This window comes from Poecilia reticulata, linkage group LG12, assembly GCF_000633615.1.
Source record: "Poecilia reticulata strain Guanapo linkage group LG12, Guppy_female_1.0+MT, whole genome shotgun sequence".
Classification (NCBI taxonomy): Eukaryota; Metazoa; Chordata; class Actinopteri; order Cyprinodontiformes; family Poeciliidae; genus Poecilia; species Poecilia reticulata.
This window is the reverse complement of record NC_024342.1, coordinates 1,496,909-1,521,280: the sequence shown is the minus strand read 5'-3', so window position 1 is coordinate 1,521,280 and position 24,372 is coordinate 1,496,909. Positions and strand designations below refer to the sequence as shown.

Genomic DNA, 24,372 nt, shown 5'->3' with positions numbered 1-24,372 from the left:
CCAGCTGCGGCTGATCCAGAACGCTGCTGCTGGAGTTCTGACTAAAACCAGGAAGATGGAGAACATCAGCAGTTCTACAGTCCTTTGACTGAGAGAATAGACTTTAAAATACTGTTAGTTTATAAATCACTGAACGGTTTAGCACCACAATACATTAAAGATCTTTTGTTGTCTTATCAATCTTCCAGACCTCTCAGATTCTGGTTCTGGTTCTGCTCCGCATCCAGAACCAGAACCAAACATGGAGAAGTAGCATTCAGTTTCTATGCACACATCTGGAACCAACTTCCAGAAAACTGGAAAACATCTGAAACACTGAGTTCCTTTAAATTTAGACTAAAAACCCACATGTCCAGACTTGCTTTATAACCATAATAAATGAAACATTGACCAATATTTTGATGTACAGTGATTATGTTGATGTTGCACAGATCAAAATGTATTGTTTGTCACTGGTTTCTCAATTGATGACTGTATGTTTTTATGACTTTTTATTTTGTGTTTTTGTGATGTGAAGCACTTTGAACTGCCTCGTTGCTGAAATGTGCAATACATGATTGATTGATTGCTTGATTGATTGATTGATTGATTGATTGATTGATTGATTGATTGATTGGCTCAAATTGTCATATTAGCTCATTCCTAATAATCACTCTTCTGTGGAAAATGAACCTGCAACAAAACCAGTTGTGGTGACCTGGCGTTCTGTCCAGCGTGAACCAAGCCTCTTGCCCAGTGATGGCTGCAGACTGGCCCCATTGTGTCCTTCTGGCTGCCTAGTCATTTCCACCAAAGCCCCAGTATAAAAGCTCATTGCTACTCGGCGTTCCTCACTAAAACTCATGTATTATATTGATTTCTAGTGTCTACATCAATGTTAATACCAGGCCAGTATCAGTATTGGATTGATACTAACACAGTCAGACTGTTGTTTTAGTTTAAGGTTCTGTTTTGAAACTTCCGCTTATTTTTTATAGTAGTTTTTTAACGCTACTTTTAAAAGAGATTTTGTTCTAATTTTCTCTCAAATTAGAATTTTTTGCATTTTATCTATAAAAAAATACGCAAACACTTGCTTAGTTTTTAATATTAATAAGTTATTAAAGTATTTTGTTGACATAAACTTTGTCTAATATATGTCTCAGGTTTTAATAAAATAATTCAAATGAAAAACCACAAAAAACCTAAATGTCAGACATTTGATAATATATCAAAATAAAATAACAAAAAGTGTATCAGTATATTGGCATTGTATTTACTTGATATCAGATCTTCATCAAAATATGCAGTACTATACCTCTATTACCAACCATTCATCATAAGGTAACAGCTTAACTCACCAGTCGCTGTTGCTCCCCATCTCTATTCTCTTCATCTCTTTTTTTCTGAATGGTCCTGCCATGTACAAACATACAAACATCCCCACTGAGTCTTTAGCTGCTTGGTTTGCATGTTACTGTGTAGTTCTAAYTCACCTCTCTAGTTCAATCTGATGAGCTCTGTCCTTCGTTCTTCTCTCCCTCTCTTTTGCCTGTTTCTCATCCAACTCCCTCCTTTCCTTCTCTGCATTCTGCCTCTCCTGCTCTGCTCTCTTTCTCTCCTCCTTTCGACGTAACTCCTCATCCCGCTGAGAAAAGACATTTGTCACATTTACAGATGCAGATGCTTGTGTTTGTAAGACTGTTGGTTGTGTTTGAAGGAACAAACCTGAGCCTGGTCCCAGAAGTTATCCTTTTTGGTTTGCTGGATTTCCTCCACAGCATTGACTTTTCTGTACACAGAACCCTGGTATACAAGTAAAGGAGAAATTGGTTGAACATGTGAAAATTTCTACATTGACCGGCAAAAAGTGCTGAGCACAAAGATTAGTACTCAAAAAGAATAGTCAAAACGAAGGGTAGAGGTGGAGTCATCACACTTGAAGCAACAGTCAGTCTCTCCAGGATGTTGCAATGTGTTTTGTGATTGTTGCAGCCTACAGTTACTGATTTTGCTCCACCTTTTTTAAAGTTGCAGTCAAAGTTGCAAATCCCAAAAAAACAACAAAAAAACAAAAGTTGGAGTTGCAGCATGCAGTATAACCTTTCTTAAACTGAAAGGTTATGATTTAGTTAGACTGTTTAAAATGCAAATTATATCTCTAAGTACTATCTTGAAATATCATCCTTAATACACATCAAATCATGTTCTGAGGAGTTCTCAATTTCAAAAGAATTCCACATTGGTCATTCAATTTAACATGAACTGTACATACTGTATCCGCAAATTCTACAGAACACTTCAAAATCTCTTTTTCATAGAAAAAGAAAAATAAGTCTGAGAATCATCCGATCTATGGATGAGTACATTTTTTGTGTAATTTCCTTTACTTAGCGATTTATTCTAATTAATCTATATTAGGTTGATTTAGTTAGACTGTCTATAACTGGCTTTATGTTTAGTATTTGGTTGCATCAAATCTAAATGTTTCAACTAAGCCTAAGCCTTCCAATGGAACTCTTTCTGAAACTCATGGGACGATGGCGGTGACAGTAGGAGGGGTTAATACTGCAGTGGCAGGTTGCTGGTTCGATTCCGGCTCTTGTGTCTCGTTGTGTCCGCCTTGCCTGTTGATGCATAGCAGCCAGACTGCCTCAGGACTGCTGTGGCCACGCCCATCAGCATGTGAAAGTGTGCATGAATGAATGTAACGTGAAGCGCTTTGGAGTCCTCTGATCTTGATAAAGTGATAATAAGCACAGGCCATTTAACATGTGTTAAGATTTCACCGTGTCTGTGATAAAGTCTGAACAGCAGCTGTGAAATTGCTGACAAAGACGGAACCTATGAGGGTCTGATAACATAAGAATTTAAAAAGTGTAAATATCATATGTAAAATATCTTGAAACTCTGACTCTGAACCAAGAACTCTTAACAACAGGAAAGACAGTATGTCTTTGAGAGTTTTGTGTCTCCTCACCACTGGTCCTCTTGGTGCATCGATGTAATTTTGCTGTTTGTGAAAGTTATAGTTGGCTCCGGAGGCTTTTGCGACTTTAGTCAAAATGGTCTCTGGCTCCACGTCCTCCTCTGTGCGAGCGTTTATGGTAACGTGAGCTCCCTAAGATCAGTCACATCAAGACGTTAGAGGGAAGGAGACAGGAAGTGTAACTGCTTTCAAACCATCCCATCACAACATAGCAGAATCCCACCTACCTTCAAAAAATTTGCTATGGCGCTGAGATGGTTGGCACACATTCCTTTAAGAGAGTCCTTCACCCCTTCACCAGTCTACATACACAGACATTCATAATCTACGTGTTTTTTTCATCAGGTTTTGCATTATTATTGACAGAAAATGAAAACGTATGTCACAATGTTTTTGTGAATTAACTGGAAAGCTAAAACCAGCCTGTCTTGCTTTTCAACTTTAGCTTTTTTGCCACACTTTAACGTTTTGACACATGAAACAAAGTTTTATCTAAGACAACATAAGATAAGCAACAAATGGAGTTTTCAAATTATGACTTGGTTAAGTATCCGATCCAAACAACCTGACTCAACATTAAGAAGCAGATCCTCCTGTTAAAGAAGATGACTTAGTGGTTTCTGTGCAGGAGGAAGCCGAAGATAGAGGTCAGTGACTTTTACTGGTAGGCCACTGTATTTTTTTGAGCAGCCGTGTTACAGACCCTGTTCTGAAAAACCATTTATAGTTCATGTATGTCACTGCTAAATAATTAAATGAAAGTTTAAAAATCTTTCTGTGTAAATATCTCATGCTTGGAATCCTGGCTGCAGATCATAGAAAAGTGCTGTGTATATGTGCAATTATTTTTTTTCTTTTTAAAATTAGGTGTGCGCAATAGTTAGAAAATTACAGTAGTAATGATTTTAATAACTTCTCCTGTTGTATGGGAATCTGTGTGGGTGCATGTGTGTGTGCTTGTGTGTGTGTGTGTGTGTGTGCGCGTGTGCGTGTAGGTGTGTGTGCGTGTGTGTGTGACTCACCCAGTTTATAAGGACATATTTAGGCAGGCCAGAGTTAGGATCTGGGACTCGACAGAAGGCATACATGACCTTCCCACTGTTCAGCTCCTCCACCAACTCCTCCAACCCTCCACCTGAACACACACCAGAACAGGAGTCTGTTATTTAACATGACCTTATGTTTCTCTAATACGGTGGGTCCCAACACTGGACCAAGCAGGACTACTATCCTGACGGTTTAGATGTTTTCCTGTTCCAGCAGACCTGATATAAAGCAAAAAACATTTAAATTGCAGATGTAAGGTGTGCATCAGTAATCAAACACCTAAGTCCCCGAGTACCAGGGCTGAGAACCACCACTCTAATACAACATTAAATTTCTGATGCATTTATAAGATAGAACCTTTTGATGTCATCGTTCACAACTTATCCTTCTATTCGTTGATTGGCTCAGTCATAAATCAACCGGAGACAATCCGAGTAACGGGGGGAAATCCAGACTTTGCTGGAAGTGAGAACTTTTTAAGTGGAATTGCACAGGAAAGTAATAGACAGGCTCTTTCAAATGTAAGATCACCCCAAACAAATCATCAAACATCAATAGGTGTAGTTAAACTCATTTCAGTCTGAGACCATGGATCCCAACCAGATTAAGAGGAATGTTCCATTCTATTTACTTTTAACCCAACTTGAGTATCTTGGTGTTTTGTTCAGGAGTGATGGGAGCCTGCAGAGGACAATGGATAAAGGAACTGGGCTTTGTCTGTAGCAATGTGGGCACTGCTCTGACCTCTTTTTGTAAAGAAAGAGCTCAACTAAAAAGTGAAGCTGAAGTGTGTTCAGTGGGATTGTGTTCTCTTGTTGGACAAGACACCTCAGCAATCTAAACAGGCAGGTTTATGAGAAGTGACAATGTACTGAAGACAGAAATTTAAAAATGATGGTGAGTGAAGCAGCTGCAAACTAAGGACTGATATATAAATAAATAGATTGTAAAATTCTAACATTCCAGTTAGAAGAAAAATAAAAACACATCCAATGTGATTTTTTTGATTATTTCTGGATTCTGTCCCTCACAGTTGAGGCATAGCAACAATAAAGTTTACAGATCTATCCAGTCTCTGAAAGTGTGGAAGCTCAGTGGTCCAGCAGAATCAAATACTTGTTTTTCCTATTGTACATCACAGCGATGTAGATCCATAGATCATCATGAGCTCTCACCTCCTGTCTCTGCCAGTCGAATGTCGTTACTTTTGCCTTCATAGGTAAACAGAGCCCTGAAAGCACAACATTAACAGATGACTCAACTGAAGAAAACAAGAAGGTCTTGTTGCTTTTGCTTTCAACAGAACCAGCTTACCAGTCCGTGTCCGATTTGGCATCCACCACCTTCTTATAGGCGGCCATCAGAGCTGAACCGTTCTTGCTCAGGTTGACTGCCATTGTAGTCCAGGTTTCCAGAGTCCACACAGGTTGCCAGGGAATCTGATGCTGTCAGAAGACAGAGCAAAGCAGAATGAAAACCTCCACACTTTGAGGAAAGAAACTGACTTTTGTGATCCTTCAGAAAGATTCTGATCTACGGTGATGTGTCCGACCAGTCAGGTTGGTGGATTTAAACCTGAAGAGTTGCATTCTTACACAAGTTCCTCCCCTCTGACTTCCACACCTCCTCTCATCAGAGAAACACATCTCTTTTCCTCTGACCATTAGAACACATTTTGCTTACACTGAGTCAGCTTTGCTAGACTGTAGATATAATGTATCCTGAAAACAGAGTTGGCCTGACAGTCTTGGTGGAAGTGTCATCATGTGATCTGAGGGAAAGCAAAAAGGGTGTGACTGATTTCTATTGTCTGCCATTCTTTGTGCATACAAGGAACAAAAGTCCCAAAAACAAGTTTGGACAGAGCTGGCATAAGAGTCTGAGACAACAAGGAGTGAGAATAAATGATACTGTGGATGGATGGTCTTCACCTGGGCTGAAAATCAAGTAGATTATAAAAATACAAGAACACCTGACTCATCACTTATTGTCATGATTTAAGAAAAAAATACTTTATTAAGTAACATAATTTCATCACAGTCAGTTTGCTGATGTGCTGACTTTCAAATGTTCCTACATTCGACAGGCAAACATCCAGACTTGATCATGGAGCAATGTGTGAACTGTTCCCACGAAATCAGGAGTTTGTAATTGTTCAAAATGTAGTGGGATGCTGTACTGGGTTTGGTCCTTTATTGACTGGAAGTAAAGGACCAAACCCAAAAGACGATTGTACACCACCTCTACTCCAAACTTTACACTTTGAACAAAACACTCATTCAAATTCTCTTGGGAAATTCAAAATCCAGGTTCATTCAAGGGATTCTTGGACAGAGAACCCTGATTTATCACTCCACTGTTCTCTAGAGCAGTAGAGATGTGTTCTCTACCTCTCTGAGTCCAGTAGTGACAAATGTTTTTAGCGCTGAATTGCATTTGTTGAAGATAAGACTGTAATTCAGTTGCTAGAATATAGTAATCCATTCCAAGAAGTTCTCCGTTTGCCGTTCTTTAGCTAATCAGAAGGTGAGTCTCAGCATCCATTGACTCTTACCCACCTCTTCATTGGTGTGTAGATGCCATTCTCAATCGCATCCGCTTCATTATGATATTGATCAGTTCAATGCGGAATATTTAGCAGTGAAAAAATTCCCTGACTGGATTTAGTGCACAAATAGCACTCTGTCATGGTACCACACTGAAAGGCTCAAAGATCCTGAAAGTGACTCATTACATGTAGAGGCAGTCTGATGGAGTTTACACCTCTGGCCATGGAAGGGACCAGAACACCTGAATTCAATGAATGAAATGTCAGGATGGCCCAGTACGTTTGACAGTTTGTAAAAAAATAAAATAAAAATAAGTACATATGTACAAAATGGGTTGTTCACAAGTGCACAATTTAAAGGTTAAGCTCAATTAGCAAGACTGGATACAAATCTTAAGACGTATGGAAGAAGTTTCCGTATCTGACAGATACTAATGAATGCAGTAACACTGCATTCATTTCACTCGAGTTTTCTTTTCACTTCCTGGTGTGTTTATTTATCAAATCAGTGGAAAAACACAGAAGCTTCCTTTGTCCGCCAGCAGGGGGAGCTGCAGCGCAGATGGAAGCTCCAACAGCAGCTGAAGCGCCTTTCCTCCTTTTCCACATTTCCAATTTCTGAGACATTATTTTCTTCCCACGTCTTGAGACAGTCGGACATTATAGACTAGAACAAATTATAATATACTTTGGAACTGATTATTTGTTGACAAGTTTCTCCATCCAAATTGTTAAAAGGACAAATATAACTATAAGTGATAAAATGAATATGCTCTGTTGATCAGAGGGTTGATAATTTTGGAAGTTATTCCAGTTTTTCAGAATAACTTCTGAGAAAGAGGAAGTGTCTGATGTTTTTATGGTTTAAAGCACTTTGAACTGCCTTGTTGCTGCTGTAGAAATAAACTTCACCTGACTTGAGACTCAGGCGAAGCAGCCATCGAGCTTCAGTCCAGGTTTTCTGCCATCTCTGTATCATTTCCAGAATGTCTGCTTTCCCTCAGGATGCTTCCGGTTCAGTGGGTCGGGTGACATGCATGGCTGCAGAATGTTGCCACTCCTGCTCTGCTGATCTTTGACTCAAAGTCAGGTGACAATACAGACGGGTGTAGCTGTAGCTGAGGCTGTAGTAAAGCTGATTCTTTATTAAAATCATGCAGCTGTTTATTAACTACATTTTACTGAAGGTGTGCATGCTATGAGGGAATGCCCACCTGTTAATGTGTCATCAATACACTTGAAATATCTGTAACACTTCTTATTATTTCTGTTATCTCTCATGTATGCAATCACCACTGTACTGGCATTGTGCAGTATATGATCACCTTCCTAAAATAATGGCCTTTTTTTACATAAAAAGTGATTTTTTTTTGGGGGGGGGGGGGGGGGGGGAGAGAAACACTTTTACAATTTTGATCTTTGTTATTCATCTGTCTGTCTATCTAGACATGTCATAAATAAACCCTGTTGGAGGCTGGAAAACTCTTCATTTTTCAGCAAGACAGCAACCCCCCCAAAAAAACAGCCAGCGTTACAATAAAATTGATTACATCTGGCGTTACAACTGGATTAGTCAAAGTCCAGACCTAAAATAGATTGAGAGTCTGTGGGGGTTGTGAGGCAGCCAGCCTTGAACCTGTGGATCTTATTAGGGCAGAGAAGCAAAAGCTTCAGTTCGTTTTAAGACACCCGGAGGTGAGTGTCCCTCCGTAGAGCAGTCTGTCCCTCCTCTCCGGTCCTGCCTGGGGCAGACGGCTGACTCCCCGCTGGGTGGTGCCAGCAGAGTCGGGTCTCCGACCTGAACAGCAGGAAGTGTCTCTCAGCTGGAGACATGCACTGCGCTCTGTTGCTCCTTCTAACTTTCTTCTCCTATCGGAGCGGAGGGGACCGGCTCTTCCATGGAAGCCCGCTGGACCAGGACCTGGTCCTGGACCTGGTCCTGGACCTGGACCTGGACATGGACCTGTCGGAGGTGCTTCGCCGGGTGGACCCCCGCTTTCTGTCCGTCACTATCGACGCCAGTCTGGCATCAGAGGAGAGGTTCATGCTGCTGTTGAGGTGAGGGTTATGGCTCCAAGCAGGCAGGCAGCCGCTCACACTGTCAGTCCGCACAACTCTGCGTCAGATTCACCTTAAAGCTGCTAAAGTCAAGGCTTTGTTCGCTAATCTTCGCCGCTGCGCGCAGTCTGGTTTAAAAGAGGACGACGAGCGCAGCAGCAGCAGCAGCAGACACACAGCCTCTTATCCGGTTAAAGCTCCTGATGTTGGAGACAGACTGCAAATCATTACGTCCATGTGAGCTGAAAAGGAAGCTGCTTCAGATTCTGACTCCTAAATTCAGGTTAAAGTCAGAATAAAAACGGTTCTGTTTGTTCTGATTGTTCTGATTCTGACTCAAAATGACGCTCTGAACTGATTGCTTTCATTTCACCTTTGAACTGAAAGCCCACCCTCGCTCACTCCTGCAGCTGTTTTACGGATCGTTTTTCTTTTTTCCCCCTTGCTGTTGTTAAGGAAGAATTATTTGTGTGATTAAATTTAGAAAAGAATCTGGCTCTCCTTCTTCCTGTTTGGATCCCGGGTTCTATTGAACGGTGGTGCGTTTGGGACAAAACACAACAATGCGTGATGACGTCATAGAATTTCAGGATTAAATCCAAATCGGAACAAAGTGAGAAGATACAACAGAAAAAAAACTATAAAATAATAGAGACACACATTCATTACCTGAGACAAGAGATGGGGACAGCAAAGATATCTTTAGAGAAATTGCAAGAACAATTTCTCTAAAGGAGGAGAGTAATTTGTTACTCTGTGTGGAAAGTTTTATCTTCTTTTCTTTAATTTATTCAAATAAGGCGTCTCTTTGCTCATCCAATCAGGACCTGTCTCTGACCCTTTTTAAAGTTAGAAACTCCCTGCAATTTGTTCACAAGATCAAACACCAGTTTCTCCATTGTCTAAATAAGGTGGAAACAGACTCTCCTGATCTCCTGCTGTTTCATGGCTTTCACAGATCAGTGTGAAAAGCTGGAACTTCCTACTGATTGCTACTGAGGGCAGATCAAAGGTAAAATAAAGGTCAATAGGCCAGAATACGTTATAAATTTTAAAACTATAATTAGGCTATTTCAATCAAAACATGTCAAGTTTTAAAACTAACTTATTTTAAATTTATTTTTCTTAACACTGTTCATTTAAGACCTTATTAATTTATTCTCCCTTTATTGTTAGAAATGATTTAGTTTTGTTTTATTATTGTAATTTAGAGTTTGAGCCCTGTGTGTTTCTGTTGTGAAGCAAACATGTGGCGGTTCATGCGTCAGTGGCACCTGGGGGCATCTGTATATGGTTTGTGGGATAAATGTGTGTTTAAATGAAAATTCTGTCCTAAAGAATTTTATCTCATCCTCTGCTGTGAAGTGACGTATAATGCATTTTAAAACTGCACCAATTTCAGCAGTTTTAGTACTACTCTCTACTGTAAAGCTACAATTGCACCATGAAATGTTTCACAACCTTTTCTTTCAGATAAAGAAAAGATCAATTTACTTACTAATAAAGTAAATGGAGAAGAAAACTAAACTTACAGTGAAATACTGGCAGCCACAGACGCCAGTATATATTTAGTTTAACTATATTTATTTTAACAGTAAACTACTTTAAAAATTACAGTGTTCAATATGTACATTTAAAGTAAATAACTGGCAGCTAAATTAACCAGTATTTTACTATTTCTTTACAGTATCTGTACTGTATTTACTTCAGCAGTAATCTACTGTCAGATTAGATTACGGTGCAGATATTGTAAATTTACAGTAAAATGCTGGCCTCTGTACCTCCCAGTATTTTACTGTAAATTTACAGGATTTCTTATAGCTCATTTCACAGCTCAGTAAAAAGATTTAAGTAAAAAAACAGCATGAGTTGCTATGGCAACGGTGTCCGTGTGGCGTAAAGGACACAAAGAGTGAAAAGAAGAATACAGGTGGTAAGAAATTGCTCTATTTTTAGGCATTATTTTACTTTTGCTCTGGCGAACCAAGCTGCTGTAATTTATTAACTTTTTCTTTTGTTTGTTTGATAAGGGAACAGCATTAACATGATGTAGTTCATTCATGACATCAGTTGCCTTCTTTACAGACTGCTTGGGAATCATAAAACGTTGTTTTTCTGGATTATTTTTTTATTATTCTGTCCCTCACAGTTGAGGCGTACCTGATGCCACTTACAGATGTCTCTGTTCTTTGGAAGAAGGGAAAATTGAAAAATCAGTGGTGTGTAAAATACTTATGTTCCCCTCTGTATGTCAGCGTGTGCTCCTCAGAACCTCCATGAGACACGTTCAGAAAGTAGCAGAGTAGTGACAGAGCTTCTGCCTCTAATCTGATGATGATGATGATGATGATGATGATGATGATGATGATGATGATGATGATGATGATGATGATGATGATGATGATACAGTTGTTCAGAGCAGACAGTCAGCAGGTTACATGAGGACCAGAGTGAGGGAGGCGGTTGTGTTCGGGTGTTTGAGCTGAACTGTCCACCATGTTTCCTCGGCAGGTCTCAGAGGATCCGGACTCTGGCCACGGCTCTGAGTCCAGCCTTTCTGAGGTTCGGGGGAACCAAGCAGGACTTCATGGTGTTCAGTCCTCAGAGGAGCCAGCAGCTGGATCCAGGTCTTCTTTTTTTTTCTTCCTCTTTCTCTTCCTCCTCTTTCTCCTCCTCCTCCTCCTCGCAACATATCATAAAGCAGGGGTCCCCAAACTACGGCCCGCCTCCACATTTGGTCCAGCCCCCTGAACAATACCAGAGAGCATTCAGATTTTTTTTCATCTACCGTATTTTCCGGACTTTAAGCCGTTTATATGTGGATTTTTCTTCAACCACCAGGGGGCTCTTTAGCAGGAAGTGAATCATTGAGCCCACAAGCAGCAAAATGAGTAAGAAACAGATCAGATGTCTTTGGAAAGTTTCTTTGCAAAGGGGAAAAGGCCCAGAGAAGAGACAGGAGAATGGATTTATCCCGGACCGGTAGGTGAGTSCCACATTACAAGCCCGCTCTGCGTAACATGCGGCGACCGGCTGCTAATGAGGCAACGTAGAGACCAAGCAGGCTGTGGATATAAGCAACACTTCAGGTGTTATTGTCTCTCATCACTCCCAGATGGGACTGTCTTGTTGCAGAGAAACAAGCTCAGGGCTCCCGTTAGTCATCGTGAGTTAAAATATTTCGAAGGGATATATAAACGTTACCATAGCGACCAGAGTCGGCGCGTTTGGGCAGTGGTCGAGAGGAGATGAGTAGAGCTTGTGAGTCTTAAGTCTGGTTTAGACGGAAAGATTTAAGATTTGTCAGCCGATTCTCCAAACCTCTGTGACCACAGAGCTGATAAAAGTACAACAGGTTCGATCGGTTCGTGTGTCCAAGGCAGGAGGAGCAACACGAACCGATTCCAGAGGATAATCCAGTAAAACCCCCAACATAGCAGGAATTTAGAATAACCAAACGCGGATGACGATGTAGAAGCAATACTGATAGTTTGTGGAGTCATTTTAAGAGATAAAAGAAAAGGCGGTGGATGAAAGACAACGTGAGCAGCCGCTCTATTTGCTGCACTATGATTTGGAGGTCAATATGTTTTTTCATAGTTAACAATTTTAACTGAATAAACATAATAATGACCTTTAGATTTAATAATAAACATTTCCACATATGATCTCCGATAACCACCGGACTCTCAGATATGTCAGCTGTTTGGGATTCCCCTCTGTTCTGACCTCACCGCGCTTTCTGATTGGCTACCTGTCACATTCAGCAGGTCGTATTCTCGTTCCAAGTCAGGGAAAAAACCCACAGGCTGCATAAAAGGGGCCAGGGAAACCCAAATAGGGCATATTCAGTATTTAGTGGGAACACCAACATGCAGAAGCCTTATCTGACTGTTCATCCCTCCCCCTCTCCTGGGCCGCAGCAAAATTTCCAAGTCTTGACCGGTCCGCGGTAATAAAAAGGTGGACCACTGATTTAGCACATGCTAGTATCAGACACGAAGGATCACCACTTTTAGTGTTACCATTCGGAAACTACCGTAATCAGTTCAGTTAAATCTGGCAACATTTCCTTTCTCAACCCTAATAAATGTGATATTCAATTGACCTGTTATGACTCAAATTTTGGGTGTCCGCCCCCCTCTGCTGCTGCTGCATTGTTGAGGAAAACCTGGAGTGGCAAAGATATCTGCGTGTACGTTTACTGGCAAAAAAAACAACTTTGGGGTTGTGGCTTACAGTCCAGTGCGGCTCATAGTTCCGAATGAGCCGTCTGTATACAGACTATTATCCTTCCTGGACTTTTCTGTGAAGAACCCAGATAATGTTATTTGGTTGTGCTTTCTGGAAAACAATATATTTTGACATTTAGGCACTCCTGCAATTGTCACACCTTTTCTGTTACAAACTGACTCCGGCCCCCGACCAAAGAAAGGAAAAGTTATGTGGCCCTCACAGGAAAAAGTTTGGGGACCACTGTCATAAAGGGACAGTCTTATGTGAAATCAACTTTGTTGAGATTTACATCATGTTATAATGTTATTCCCTCTTCAACAACATACCTGGAGTGTTGCCTTGATTCTTTCTTGTATGTTGAGAAACCCTTCAATCTCCGTGGCAACCATTCAGTTGTGCAAAACGCCGACCAAGCGCCTCAGAGAAGCAGTTTCTTGTCTGAGCTGTAGTTTCCAAACTTCCACCTCACAGAGCAGCCCTCCCCCATTCAGCTCCTTCAGACTAGTCAGCAGCAATTAGCAAACACCTGGTGGAACTGTGGATTCCACCAGGTGGAACTCATTATAGCAGCTACTTCTTACTGCAACATTGGTAAAAACGTTGTTAAAGGGTTAATTGAGCAGCCATATTGTCATGACTTCCTGGAGGTGGAGTTTCAGAAAGAGCAGGAGTTTTTAAAGAGACAGAGGCCCAATTACAACACAATAAATCAGAAAGTAAAATTTCTTTTCAACCATATTTGATATAGAACAGCATTTTTATATCAACGGATTTTGCTAGAAAAGGACATTATGTGCCTTGAAAATGAAAAATACTGCCCCTTTAATTGTAACAATATATAATATTGATAATATCAATACCAAGCCAGTATCATTTTCAGATTGATAATGACTTCTCTTTGATGACAGTTTTCCTCCTGAAATGTTATTTCTAAATAAGTATTGGTACTATTGTTGGTGATACTTTCGCTGTATTTACTTGGTATCGTATTGATACTATGCAGTATCACACTCCTCCAGCTTACAGGACTGCAGTGTATTTGCAGACATAAACAACACAACACATCCTCACTGTGTTGAAATAAACGCCATGTTCAGCAGTTTGTGTTCTGATGGCTTACTTTAGCCAGGAGAACTTGTCCTCTGACCAGCGGCTCTCGCTCCCTCAGGTGAGCCCTGCAGCAGTGTCCGGCTGCCCTGGTGGCTGGAGCAGAGACTGAAGCAAGACTGGGCCCAGCAGCAGATCGTCCTCACCAAGGAGGAGCAGCAGAACCAGTACAACCCGGTCCACTTCACGGGTAGGTTGTGGATGTCTGGCCGGCTGTCTTCTGAAGCTGCGGGAGTCTCTTGATGGCTGTCTGTCTCTCAGAGCTCACCGTGGACCTGCTGCATTCCTTCAGCAGCTGCTGCAGCCTGGATCTCATCTTCGGCCTGAACGCGCTGCTCCGGACGGCAGACAACAGCTGGAACAGCAGCAACGCCCGCTCTCTGCTCCGCTACTGTGACTCCAAACAGTACGAGATGTCCTGGGAGCTGGGAAACGGTTAGCATCCGCTCTCACAGTTCTGACTCAGACACCAGCCTCAGTGAGGGAGCAGGGTGGGCTTCAGGCAGTGGCATGAACTGCTCAGCTGGTCAGGTGCATCTAACTAAGTCTAACTCACAAAGGAAAGAGACATTGACAGATTCAAACACTGTGGTGACATCAATGTAGCCTTAATCTGCTCACTGTGATGAAACTCAGTCAGTGATTAATTAACGTCTCCATCTGTGGTGTGTTAAGAACCAGGAAGTTATTATTTCGTCTTCACTCTGCTGAGAAGGCTGAGGAAGGAACAAGAGGGCGTCTTTATCAGGAAACGTATCCTGTTCAGAATATGGCGCCTTGCAGAAACATCCATCCCTGAAACACTCTCACATTTTGTAATCTTACAATCACAAAACATAAAATAAATTTATCAGGATTTTGTGCAATAGCCCAGCACAAAGTACCACATGCAAGCTTCTTTTCTGTTTAAAAATTGTTTTAAAATAAAAATCTGAAAAGTGTAATCTGAAATTGTATTTAACTCCCTTTAATCTGATACCCATAAATAAAATCCAGCTGCCTTGAGCAGTCCTAAGTTCAGGGATCCGACACCCGCAGCTCTTTGTATCTAACACAAAACCCTGAGAGCTTTTTTTACGTTTCCACAAATTTTAAAGGAGCAGTATTGTGTAAAATCCACTTTTTTGAGCTTTACATCATATTATCATTTTATTCCCTCATCATGAACATACCTGGCGTGTTACCTTGATTCTTTCATACATGTTTGAGGAATCCTCAAGTTCCTTTAGAAAACAAAGTCTGTTTGTAACAGAAACAGAAAGCTGGATGGACTTCTGAAGATTGTTCTTTTGTTGTAGAGAGGATCTAAATCTGTGTGGTTTTATCATGATCCAAATTCAGCAGTGAACGCTGAGCTTTATGGGAATCAGAAAACCTTTTAAGCCGATTATCAGATGAGCTTCTTCTTTCTCTCTTCCTTTTTTACAGATTATTGCAGCAAACCTGGAGTAATACTGAAACTCTGTGGTTTCTTACGTGACGTCTGAGTTTCACTTCCGTGTCTCCATGAGGTGAAAGTCTCATACTGACGGTGTTCTGTGTGTCTGCAGAGCCAAACAGCTTTGAGAAGAAGGCTGGGATCCGTGTGGATGGAAATCAGCTGGGAGTCGATTTCACCCATCTCAGAAAGATGATGTCAGAGTTCAAACTCTACCGGGACGCCGGGCTGTTCGGACCCGATGTGGGCCAGCCACGGGACCGCAGGGCGGATCTGCTGGAGAGGTCTGCACCGGACGTGGATCTGCATCACAAATGAAACTATAATGCTTTTGTTTTCTTCATGAAAATGTATAGTTTTTATGAATAATAAGGAGAGGATCTATACAAAACATGTGCACGTCTCATTTGCTAATAGAGCAAAATAGAAAAAAACTTTTATTGAACCTCAGAGGGGAAATTCAGATGTAACAGCAGAATGAAGATATGAAAGTTCACACAAAAAAGTTTCAAATAAGTTTTTAAAGATATACATATATAAAAAAAACAAGATGAACAATAACAGCAATAATAATGTACTGTACAAAATTCTAACATACAAATACTGTGCAGTAATTAGAATAGAAATATTGTACTCGCAATCCAGGAGATGCGCTTCTGAGTAGGATGACTTTAAAAAAAGTACATAATGTGTGAACATAAAAAAACACAGAAAAACTGATGTGCAATAACAGCAGAAATGATGTTAAAAATTAGCAAAGCTGCAAATGGTTGAGCAAATGCCAGCAAGGATGTAAACAGTGACTGAGTTTGCAGGAAGCGGTGATGGTTGTAGAGTCTAACCTGCTGACTGCTTCATTACTGGACGGACTGAAGATGACGTCAGTGGATCCTCACTCTGCTTTAGTTTAACTTTATAAATTCACTAACTGTTTCCTCCCCGTTTTTCTGCCATAGCTTCTTGCAGAGTGGAGCCAAGGCCATCAACGCCTGTACCTGGCACCAGTGAGTTGACTGTTGCCACGCCAACCACATTCCTCAACAGCACAGAAACATCAGCTGCAGCATCATTGCAGAAGCTCTGTCCAAACGGATCTGTAGTCACATGAGGGTTTTTGGACAGTCAGTGCTGTTGGAACTGCTGCAGCTGCTGATAGATTTTGGTTCCTCTGTGGTTTCACACCCTGAGCTCAGCCAATCATTGATTAGATATGAAATCATCCCGAAGCGATGGCTGCTGTCACATGGTGGTTCCATCACACTGTCCTGTCCTCTGTCTCCTAGTTACTATGTGAACGGCAGAGACACTTCACTACAGGATTTTCTAGATCCTGAAGTTCTGGACACCCTGGCTTTGAAAACCAATGAAGTTCTGAAGGTAACGCCGTCAGACTGCAGCAGCTGGGTGGCTGAGGGTTTGATGACAGAGATGTTTCATTGTTTGTTCCTTGTGTGGCTCAGAGAGTACAGCAGGAGTCTCCGGGGAAACCAGTGTGGCTTGGAGAGACGAGCTCGGCCTACGGAGGCGGCGCGCGGGGACTGTCAGACACCTTCGTCTCTGGATTCATGTGAGTCCAGGTTTATTTAGGAAAACTTCACATTTAACCAGAATAAAGTCTGATTCATTCAGTGATCACTGCTGCTGAGAGAGGATCATGTTGAGGATCAGCTGAAGCTGTACGATGTGTTCAGGCTGTAATTCTGAGGGCTGGAAAAGGAAACAGAGGCTCCTGATGATCATCAGAACCAGAAATACTCAGCTGAAGTCTGAAGTGTAGAGAGTGAAAAGGAATGGTGAGAGAACAGAGCCCTGTGGTGCTCCCGATTAGACACACAGTCCGTCAGTCTCACAAACTGTGGTGTGTCACAGATCCATGTGATTGTTGAGACGTTCACTTTTGACCTCTGGAGTTTCTCACAGAGCAGATCAGGCTGAATTGTGTTAAATGAACATGATCCTCACAGTGCTGCTGCTTTGACCAGATGACGGTAGGTTTGTTGATGACATCATCAACTCCATGTTTAATACTTCACATTACTGCTTACCATCACTCAGTTAATTAGAATATAGAAAAGTTCATTTCACTCAGTAGCTCAATAGTTCAATAAGTGAAACATATTTTATAGACTAATTCCACAGAGATGGATTTTTTTCAAGCCTTTATCCTGGATATGATAATATTCTGTTAATGAAAACATGACATTTGAAATCATAGTATTACATCAGACCAATGAAAAAAATTTTTAACACAGAAAGTGTATTTAATTCCTGGTTCAACCTGGTTGTTAGTCTTAAAAGTTACTCTTAATCTGACAAACGGGACTAATCGGAACAAGAGTTTCTGAATTTATCTTTACAGATGATGGTTGTAATGTTTAACAGGTGTGACGACGTTCACAAGGTATTACTGAAAGGTCTGTACAGTTTATCAGCAGGTGTATGATGTTATGGTTTTATGGTGCAATGGTTTTTGGATCCAAAAGGGGAAGAAGAGCAGCTGACTGTTCTACTACAGTCTCATAAAAATGATAACGTAACAAATCAGTACTGAAGTTTATCCAAAACCCAGAAACCTTTTATTATTAATAAACCTCTTATTTTACTACCGAAAGCCTTTGACTAAAGCTAAAACAACCTGACAAAAGTGAAGAAAATCATTCAAGAAACAAAGAAGGAGAAAGAGAAGACCGAAAATAAAACGTTAATTGCAAGAATGTTAGCTCGGTAGCAGCTCATGCTAACATGAGGGCCTGTGCTAAGCTCACATTTAGAGCTGGATATTTTCAGTTGTGGAAAACAAACAGACTTGTGGTGTGTGCAGGTGGTTGGATAAATTGGGCCTAGGAGCCAGGTTGGGCCTGGATGTGGTGATGAGGCAGGTGCTGGTCGGCGCTGGGAGCTACCACATGATCGATGACGACCTGGACCCCCTCCCGGTAAGACGGCTCTGATCACTGATCAGTTCATGATCAGTTCACCATGAACTGATCACCAGTTCATGGTGATCACCATGAACTCAGTTTCAGTCATTTCAATCCACTGCATCTTTACGAGGTGACTCAGTGAGTTGATGCAAAAATAATAAAAAATGAGTGAAAAATAGATCTAGAAGTTGCTGATAAAGCATGCATGGAATGATAGATATGAAAAATGCTGATGTCCGGGGGAAACTCCAGGATCATCGTCTCATCCTGAACCCTGTCGCCGATCCCGGTCCGGATGAAGCCATGCTGCCAGAGACTCCCTGCTCAGCCGGGAATCTGATCTGGGATCCTGCTGACTATCGGAGTTACTTTGGCCATTTTCATTTACCGTATTTTCCGCACTATAAAGTGCACCTAAAAACCTTCAATTTCCTCAAAAGCCGACAGTGCGCCTTATAATCCGGTGCGCCTTATATATGGACCAATATTGAGCCACAACAGGTCTAGCAACTACGGTAAGCAGCCGCCAACTTCATTTTCCCCCGTAGAAGAAGAAGTGCGCGGTGCATGCTGGGATAGTTGTCAGAACGCTGGTTTGTTAATACAGTTTGACTGACCTATCTACCCATAGACATAATATAAGAGTATACCCCGCATTGGCTGTTCCAGCGCATGAAATACGTCAGCCATCTTGGAGCGGTACTCCCTCGGCCTCAGCACTGAGGGATATTGTTGTTCGGATCTATGGATTATGAATGTGAGGGCTCCACAGACAACATTTCACAAGTAAGATGGACATATTATTGTGTATATATTGTGATTAGAATATTACTTAACTGTATTTATGTCCACCGGCGAGATACCAGCTAATACTGTATTAGCTACAGTGCTTGGTGTAATACAGGTTCAGCCCCGCTATGAAGGATAACCGAGATTCCGTAAATCTAAAAAAATTTATTATTCTCTAACATTGACTTAGATTATCTGACACAAGAACCTATATTAGAAATGAAACAATATAACACATATTATAAAACTTATATGTGTTATAACATTCACTAGCAAAGTTTACACAGGTGGTAAAGACTATTATTTATATTTATATGTAATTCTTTCACTAGTAAGATACATCCTAAATCTTCCGTTTTTTGTTTTGAAAGTTTCCTAAAGACACGATGTGAGGAAGAAGAGGGAGATATCTATAGAGAGACGGATTCACTGCAGCACGGATGAATCTCACATCGGATTTTGGACTCAATTTCAGAACTCCTTGGCTGAAAAAAAAAAAAATATATATATATATATATATATATATATATATATACTAGAGATGTGCCGATCAGGGTTTTTCCTGCCGATTCCGATCATCCATGAGGGCCGATCACCGATACCAATTACATAATAATTATTTTTTTAATCATAAGCACTACGGTTACCATCCATCCATCTTCTTTACACCCTTGTCCCTCAGTGGGGTCGGGAGGGTTTGCTGGTGCCTATCAACGTTCCGGGCGAGAGGCGGGATTCACCCTGGACAGGTCGCCAGTCTGTCGCAGGGCAACACAGAGACACACAGGACAAACAACCATGCACACACACACACTCACACCTAGGGGCAATTTGGAGAGGCCAATTAACCTGACAGTCATGTTTTTGGACTGTGGGAGGAAACCGGAGTACCCGGAGAAAACCCACCATGCACAGGGAGAACATGCAAACTCCCGGGGCCGGGAATCGAACCCAGAACCTTCTTGCTGCAAGGCAACAGCTCTACCAACTGCACCACTGTGTAGCCCCACGGTTACATTATGTGGAAAAAGGAACTGTGAATTCACCTTAATTTAGACGAAAGCTTTTAAATAGCTTTTTCCAAGAAAAAAACAAAACAGGCATTGTGTAAATTGTACTGCTATCAATAATACCATCTTTAACAGACTGAAAACATATGAAGGCTCTGAAGAGGCTAAATGATGTAAAGAGTCAAAATAAAACCTCTCAACATTGCCAAAACATTCAAGTATAAAACTTAATATTCAAAGGCAAATACAGGATCCATTACAATAAACAATCCTGAGTTACTGAATGAAAACTTCTTGTTAGCATGGCGGCTAGCTGATTACTGCTAGTTCTGAGTGGCTGTTTCTGACTGAGCGGAGTAATTATGCAGAGCAGGGAGGAGGCAGAGGAAATTGATTCTTTTTCCAGAGATTATCTGTCTCATGTTAGGACAGTGAAAGTTTTAATACGTATGTAAAATGTATTATTTTAAGTTAGACGCTGCTGCTTTAAGCAGAGGTTCGGTGTGAGAGTCACTACCAGGTGGAGCAGAAGCGGCGTTCCGCTTCTGCTCCACCTGGTAGCGCTACTACAGGTAGTAGCGCTACTACCTGTAGCGCTACAGGTAGTAGCCGCAGCTCGAAGACTTAAATAATTTTGCGGGTTATTTGTTTAGCTTTCTGACCGTCATGCTAATCCGGGTGAGTGTTTGTAGCTGTGCGGTGCTTTACCTGCTATCTGATTGTCTTTTTTACTGCAGTGAGCCTCGATGTAGCCAAACTCCATCAAGTAGGCTATGCCATTATTTTTATGCCATATTAGATTCGTGGTGTTGATGCATTTTGACATGCTTCAATTTTCCGCCGCAACACGCAAACGTCCCCGTTCACTCAGTGCGTTATAGTTCCACATGGCTTAGGATTTGCTGCTGCACGTTTGCGCAGTGTGAAGGAAAGAGGAGACCAGCTGCACAGGCAGGCTGCGAAATAAGATGCAGGTGATCAGTTTGTGTGATCGGCAACAAAAGACCGTGATCACGGAAATCGGCCGATTATGATCGGTGGCAGATCGATCGGCACACGCACACCTCTAATATATACACGTACATATAAACATGTATCCAATATATATTATTCAGTATTAATCATTATTTATTTGTGTTTGTATAGTTATATAAAAAAATATATATTACAAAATAATTTATTAAATGTTTAGTAATAAATAATAAATAATAGTCGGCTGTGTGCTTTGTAATATGCTCATCATACATCAATATCAGAATATTCCATTCCTATTCTATTGTTATAGCCACTAAGCATATTTAAATATGCTCAACTATGTATTAAAACATACTTAAATAATACAATTGTTTATAAATGTAGCATTGATAGATGTTTGAATATGGTTTCCAGTAACAAAAAAGCGTGTTATGATCGATTAAATGCGCTGATACGTCATTGTGCTGCTAAACACATAAGCTGAGTGGAGTGGTGGACCGCTCCAAGATGGCCCCCTAAATCTGGTCAGCGACAATAGGCGAGAGCGGTCCATGAGGCGTCTATCCTTATGTTATGTCTATGTATCAAATATCATAACTTCTATCTGTCATTAAATGGTGGAACTGATGGTGTTACTTTGTCCACAGTCTCCTCTAATACAAAAAACACCTTCTCCCACCATAGTTGTTAGGCAATAGCATATACACAAAAGAAAGGGCAGGAATAAATCTGAAGACTTGACTGTCTAATTTCATCGTAACTTGCTTCTGGTCTTCATGCTGGACCAAGGATCAATCTTTGCTGAGTTTAGACCCACCCTGCATAGAGGAGTCTTAACCAGTTTTAAAAGACACAAGTAAAGAAACCCAGAGTGTTTGAAAATCAGTTTAACATCATAACATCATACTCACAGAAACTGGAACCTTTATTTTGGTTTGATTTTATTCACCCATACTTTTCTCTCTCTACTCAGTCATCTGATTTGATTTTCTGGCATCTTTTTGAATCACCCACCTCTGTCTGAATTGCTGGCTCTTCTTCCAGGATTACTGGCTGTCGCTCCTCTATAAGAGACTCGTCGGACCGGAGGTGTTGAAGCTTCAGCTCGTTTCTGATTCCGGCAGAAGTAAAAGAGTGAGGCTGTATCTGCACTGCGCCAACAGGAAGAGGTACTCACAGAAACTAGACAAACATGTTCAGGAAGCATGGAGAAACAAACTGATCAAGAGGTCGAGACAAAAGAAATGTTTGCTGCGTTTTTTAACGTCCAAGGCGGTTCAAAGAGGTGAAGCTGGTGTAAAGATCTGGTGACAGCCCAAGGTGAGATGCTGTGTTTTGTTTTGTGTGCAGTTACCCTGACGGAGCCGTGGTGCTGATATGGATGAACCTGAGCAGGAAGCCAGTGAGGATCTCACTTCCTGCCCGCGTCTCCAGCAGCACAGTGGACGCTTTTGTTCTCCAGTCCAACCAGCCGGGGGAGGAGGGACTGCAGTCCAGGTGTCTCTCTCCTCTCAATACAGCCTTTTATTCCCCTAACTGAGAGCCACCGAGTCACGCAGAAGATTTAATTTATTTTTGTCTGGTGCTTCCTGTCATGTGAAATGTTGACAGTGGTTTAAATCAGAACACTTTCCGAGAGGAAAGAGAAACGTTTGTGGACAGTGATGGAGCAGATGCTTGTGGCAGCGGCTGTTTTGAGAAGTTATTTGTTTGGAATGTTTCTGTGCTAAATGGTTAGAGAAAGTCTGAGTTTTCCCCCATTTACATTCTTGATCCTTCTTTAATTCAATTTAAAAAATACCTCATTTCTAGTTCTTCTAATAGTGGTAGATGGTGATGTTGTGGGCAGAAGGGTGCACCAGCAGCAGTCTGTGCTGCAACAAATCTGAACTTACCTCTGACTGAATCAAATTAAATTACATGTATTTATACAGCACCTTTACAAACAACTGCCGCTGGCCAAAGTGCTGCACGCAAAAACAACAAATAACAATAATTCCAACATTAAGAAAAATACAAACACAGCATAAGAGAGAAATGGGAACAGAAGGAGGGACAGGAGGGAGTGTAGAGCATAACCACTGACCCTGGTGCTTTCAGAGTTCTTCTTTTCTCCGGGTTCCTGACATTACAGTGACATTGTGGACCACTGTGTGCTTTTGTAAGGGTCATTAATTCTTCAGACCACTGCTTGCTGGACGCTTTGGTTCAGTCAGGTCAACATCAGAAGTTACAAAGGACACAAACACACCAGACCGATGCTGCTGGACCTTTGCTTTCAGCCACATTGCTGATGTGAGCAAAACTAAGGCTTTTGTGTTTGACTGACAGTGCATTCTAATGATGGACTGTAGCAATCATGTAGCAATAAGGTATGAGCAGGAGTAGGGTGACATCTAGTGGTGAAAGGGACAAACTGACCAGATGAACTTCGAGAGTTCTAGAGGAAGTTACTGAGGCTGATGCACCGACCTTATTATGAGCAGAATTTCAGTAAACGTGACAGTCTGGCTCTTTGTGGACTGTTGGAGCTCTGCTTGATTCTCATTGCCCTCACGTGCATTGTCCTGACTGTGTGTGTTCTGTTTTCCCTGCAGGTCTGTTCAGCTGAATGGAGAGCTGCTGAAGATGGTGGATGATAAAACTCTCCCTGAGCTCAACGGCACTCAGCTTCCTCCTGCTGAGCACCTGAAGCTTCCGCCATACTCCCTGGGGTTCTTCGTCATAATGGATGCACAGGCGTCGGCCTGCAGCTGAGCCTAGTACTGAGCCTAGTACTGAGTCTGGTTCTGAGCCTGGCTAACTGCTGCTGGCTAGTCTGAAGGAGCTGAGTGAAGTTGCTGAACATTCTGGGACTGGATATGATCTTCTGCTGTCGAGTTTCACTCACACAAGGCGCTGCTGCAGTGTTATGCTCTGAGAACACACACTGTTTGTAATCAATTTCTCCTGCTGGGTAAAACTTTGATGTGATAATGTCTACATGTTTATCCTGATAGATCTCAGGTTAACTCACAACTGCACTACTTTTCAAGAGAACATCTTGAAAATCAGTTACTGGAATAAGGGAATCTTTTAAAGATGGTTAATAATTTTATAACATTTACAGCTGAGGCCTGTTTGACTTTATTTCATCTTGAATAAAGAACATTCAGGTTACTTTTTTGGCCTGTATTTGACAAAGATGCTGCAGCTAGAAGTGTACCTCATATTTTAGTATCAATCCAATGACAAGTATATACAGGGTCAGTGTCATGATACCAATACTGATA

The 24,372-nt window shown here is 41.4% G+C and overlaps 2 protein-coding genes across 4 annotated transcripts in view; one reads left to right on the top strand and one right to left on the bottom strand.

Moving 5' to 3' along the window:
• Positions 1-13,430, bottom strand: part of LOC103473149 (drebrin-like protein A) — a 19,501-nt gene extending 6,071 nt beyond the window's left edge. The window contains exons 1-9 of one of the 3 annotated variants that reach the window (XM_008423141.2): positions 13,184-13,430; positions 5,330-5,460; positions 5,191-5,246; positions 3,991-4,103; positions 3,196-3,270; positions 2,960-3,100; positions 1,708-1,785; positions 1,476-1,627; positions 1,341-1,395 (exon numbers count right to left, since the gene is read on the bottom strand). In XM_008423141.2, the coding sequence (XP_008421363.1) occupies positions 1,341-1,395; positions 1,476-1,627; positions 1,708-1,785; positions 2,960-3,100; positions 3,196-3,270; positions 3,991-4,103; positions 5,191-5,246; positions 5,330-5,460; positions 13,184-13,246 (864 nt within the window). In that variant the 5' untranslated portion in view covers positions 13,247-13,430. Of the gene's footprint in view, positions 1-1,340; positions 1,396-1,475; positions 1,628-1,707; positions 1,786-2,959; positions 3,101-3,195; positions 3,271-3,990; positions 4,104-5,190; positions 5,247-5,329; positions 5,461-5,610; positions 5,717-13,183 lie in introns of those variants that run through there. The other 2 variants (XM_008423143.2, XM_008423140.2) reach the window with 2 other exon arrangements.
• Positions 7,967-24,260, top strand: hpse (heparanase). The gene is made up of 12 exons (XM_008423144.2): positions 7,967-8,621; positions 11,133-11,248; positions 14,026-14,154; positions 14,226-14,399; positions 15,515-15,686; positions 16,359-16,406; positions 16,686-16,779; positions 16,863-16,969; positions 18,224-18,338; positions 22,145-22,269; positions 22,451-22,597; positions 23,698-24,260. The coding sequence occupies exons 1-12, from the start codon at positions 8,395-8,397 to the stop codon at positions 23,855-23,857; spliced, it is 1,614 nt and encodes a 537-aa protein (XP_008421366.1). The 5' UTR covers positions 7,967-8,394; the 3' UTR covers positions 23,858-24,260.
• Positions 24,261-24,372: the final 112 nt, after the last annotated feature.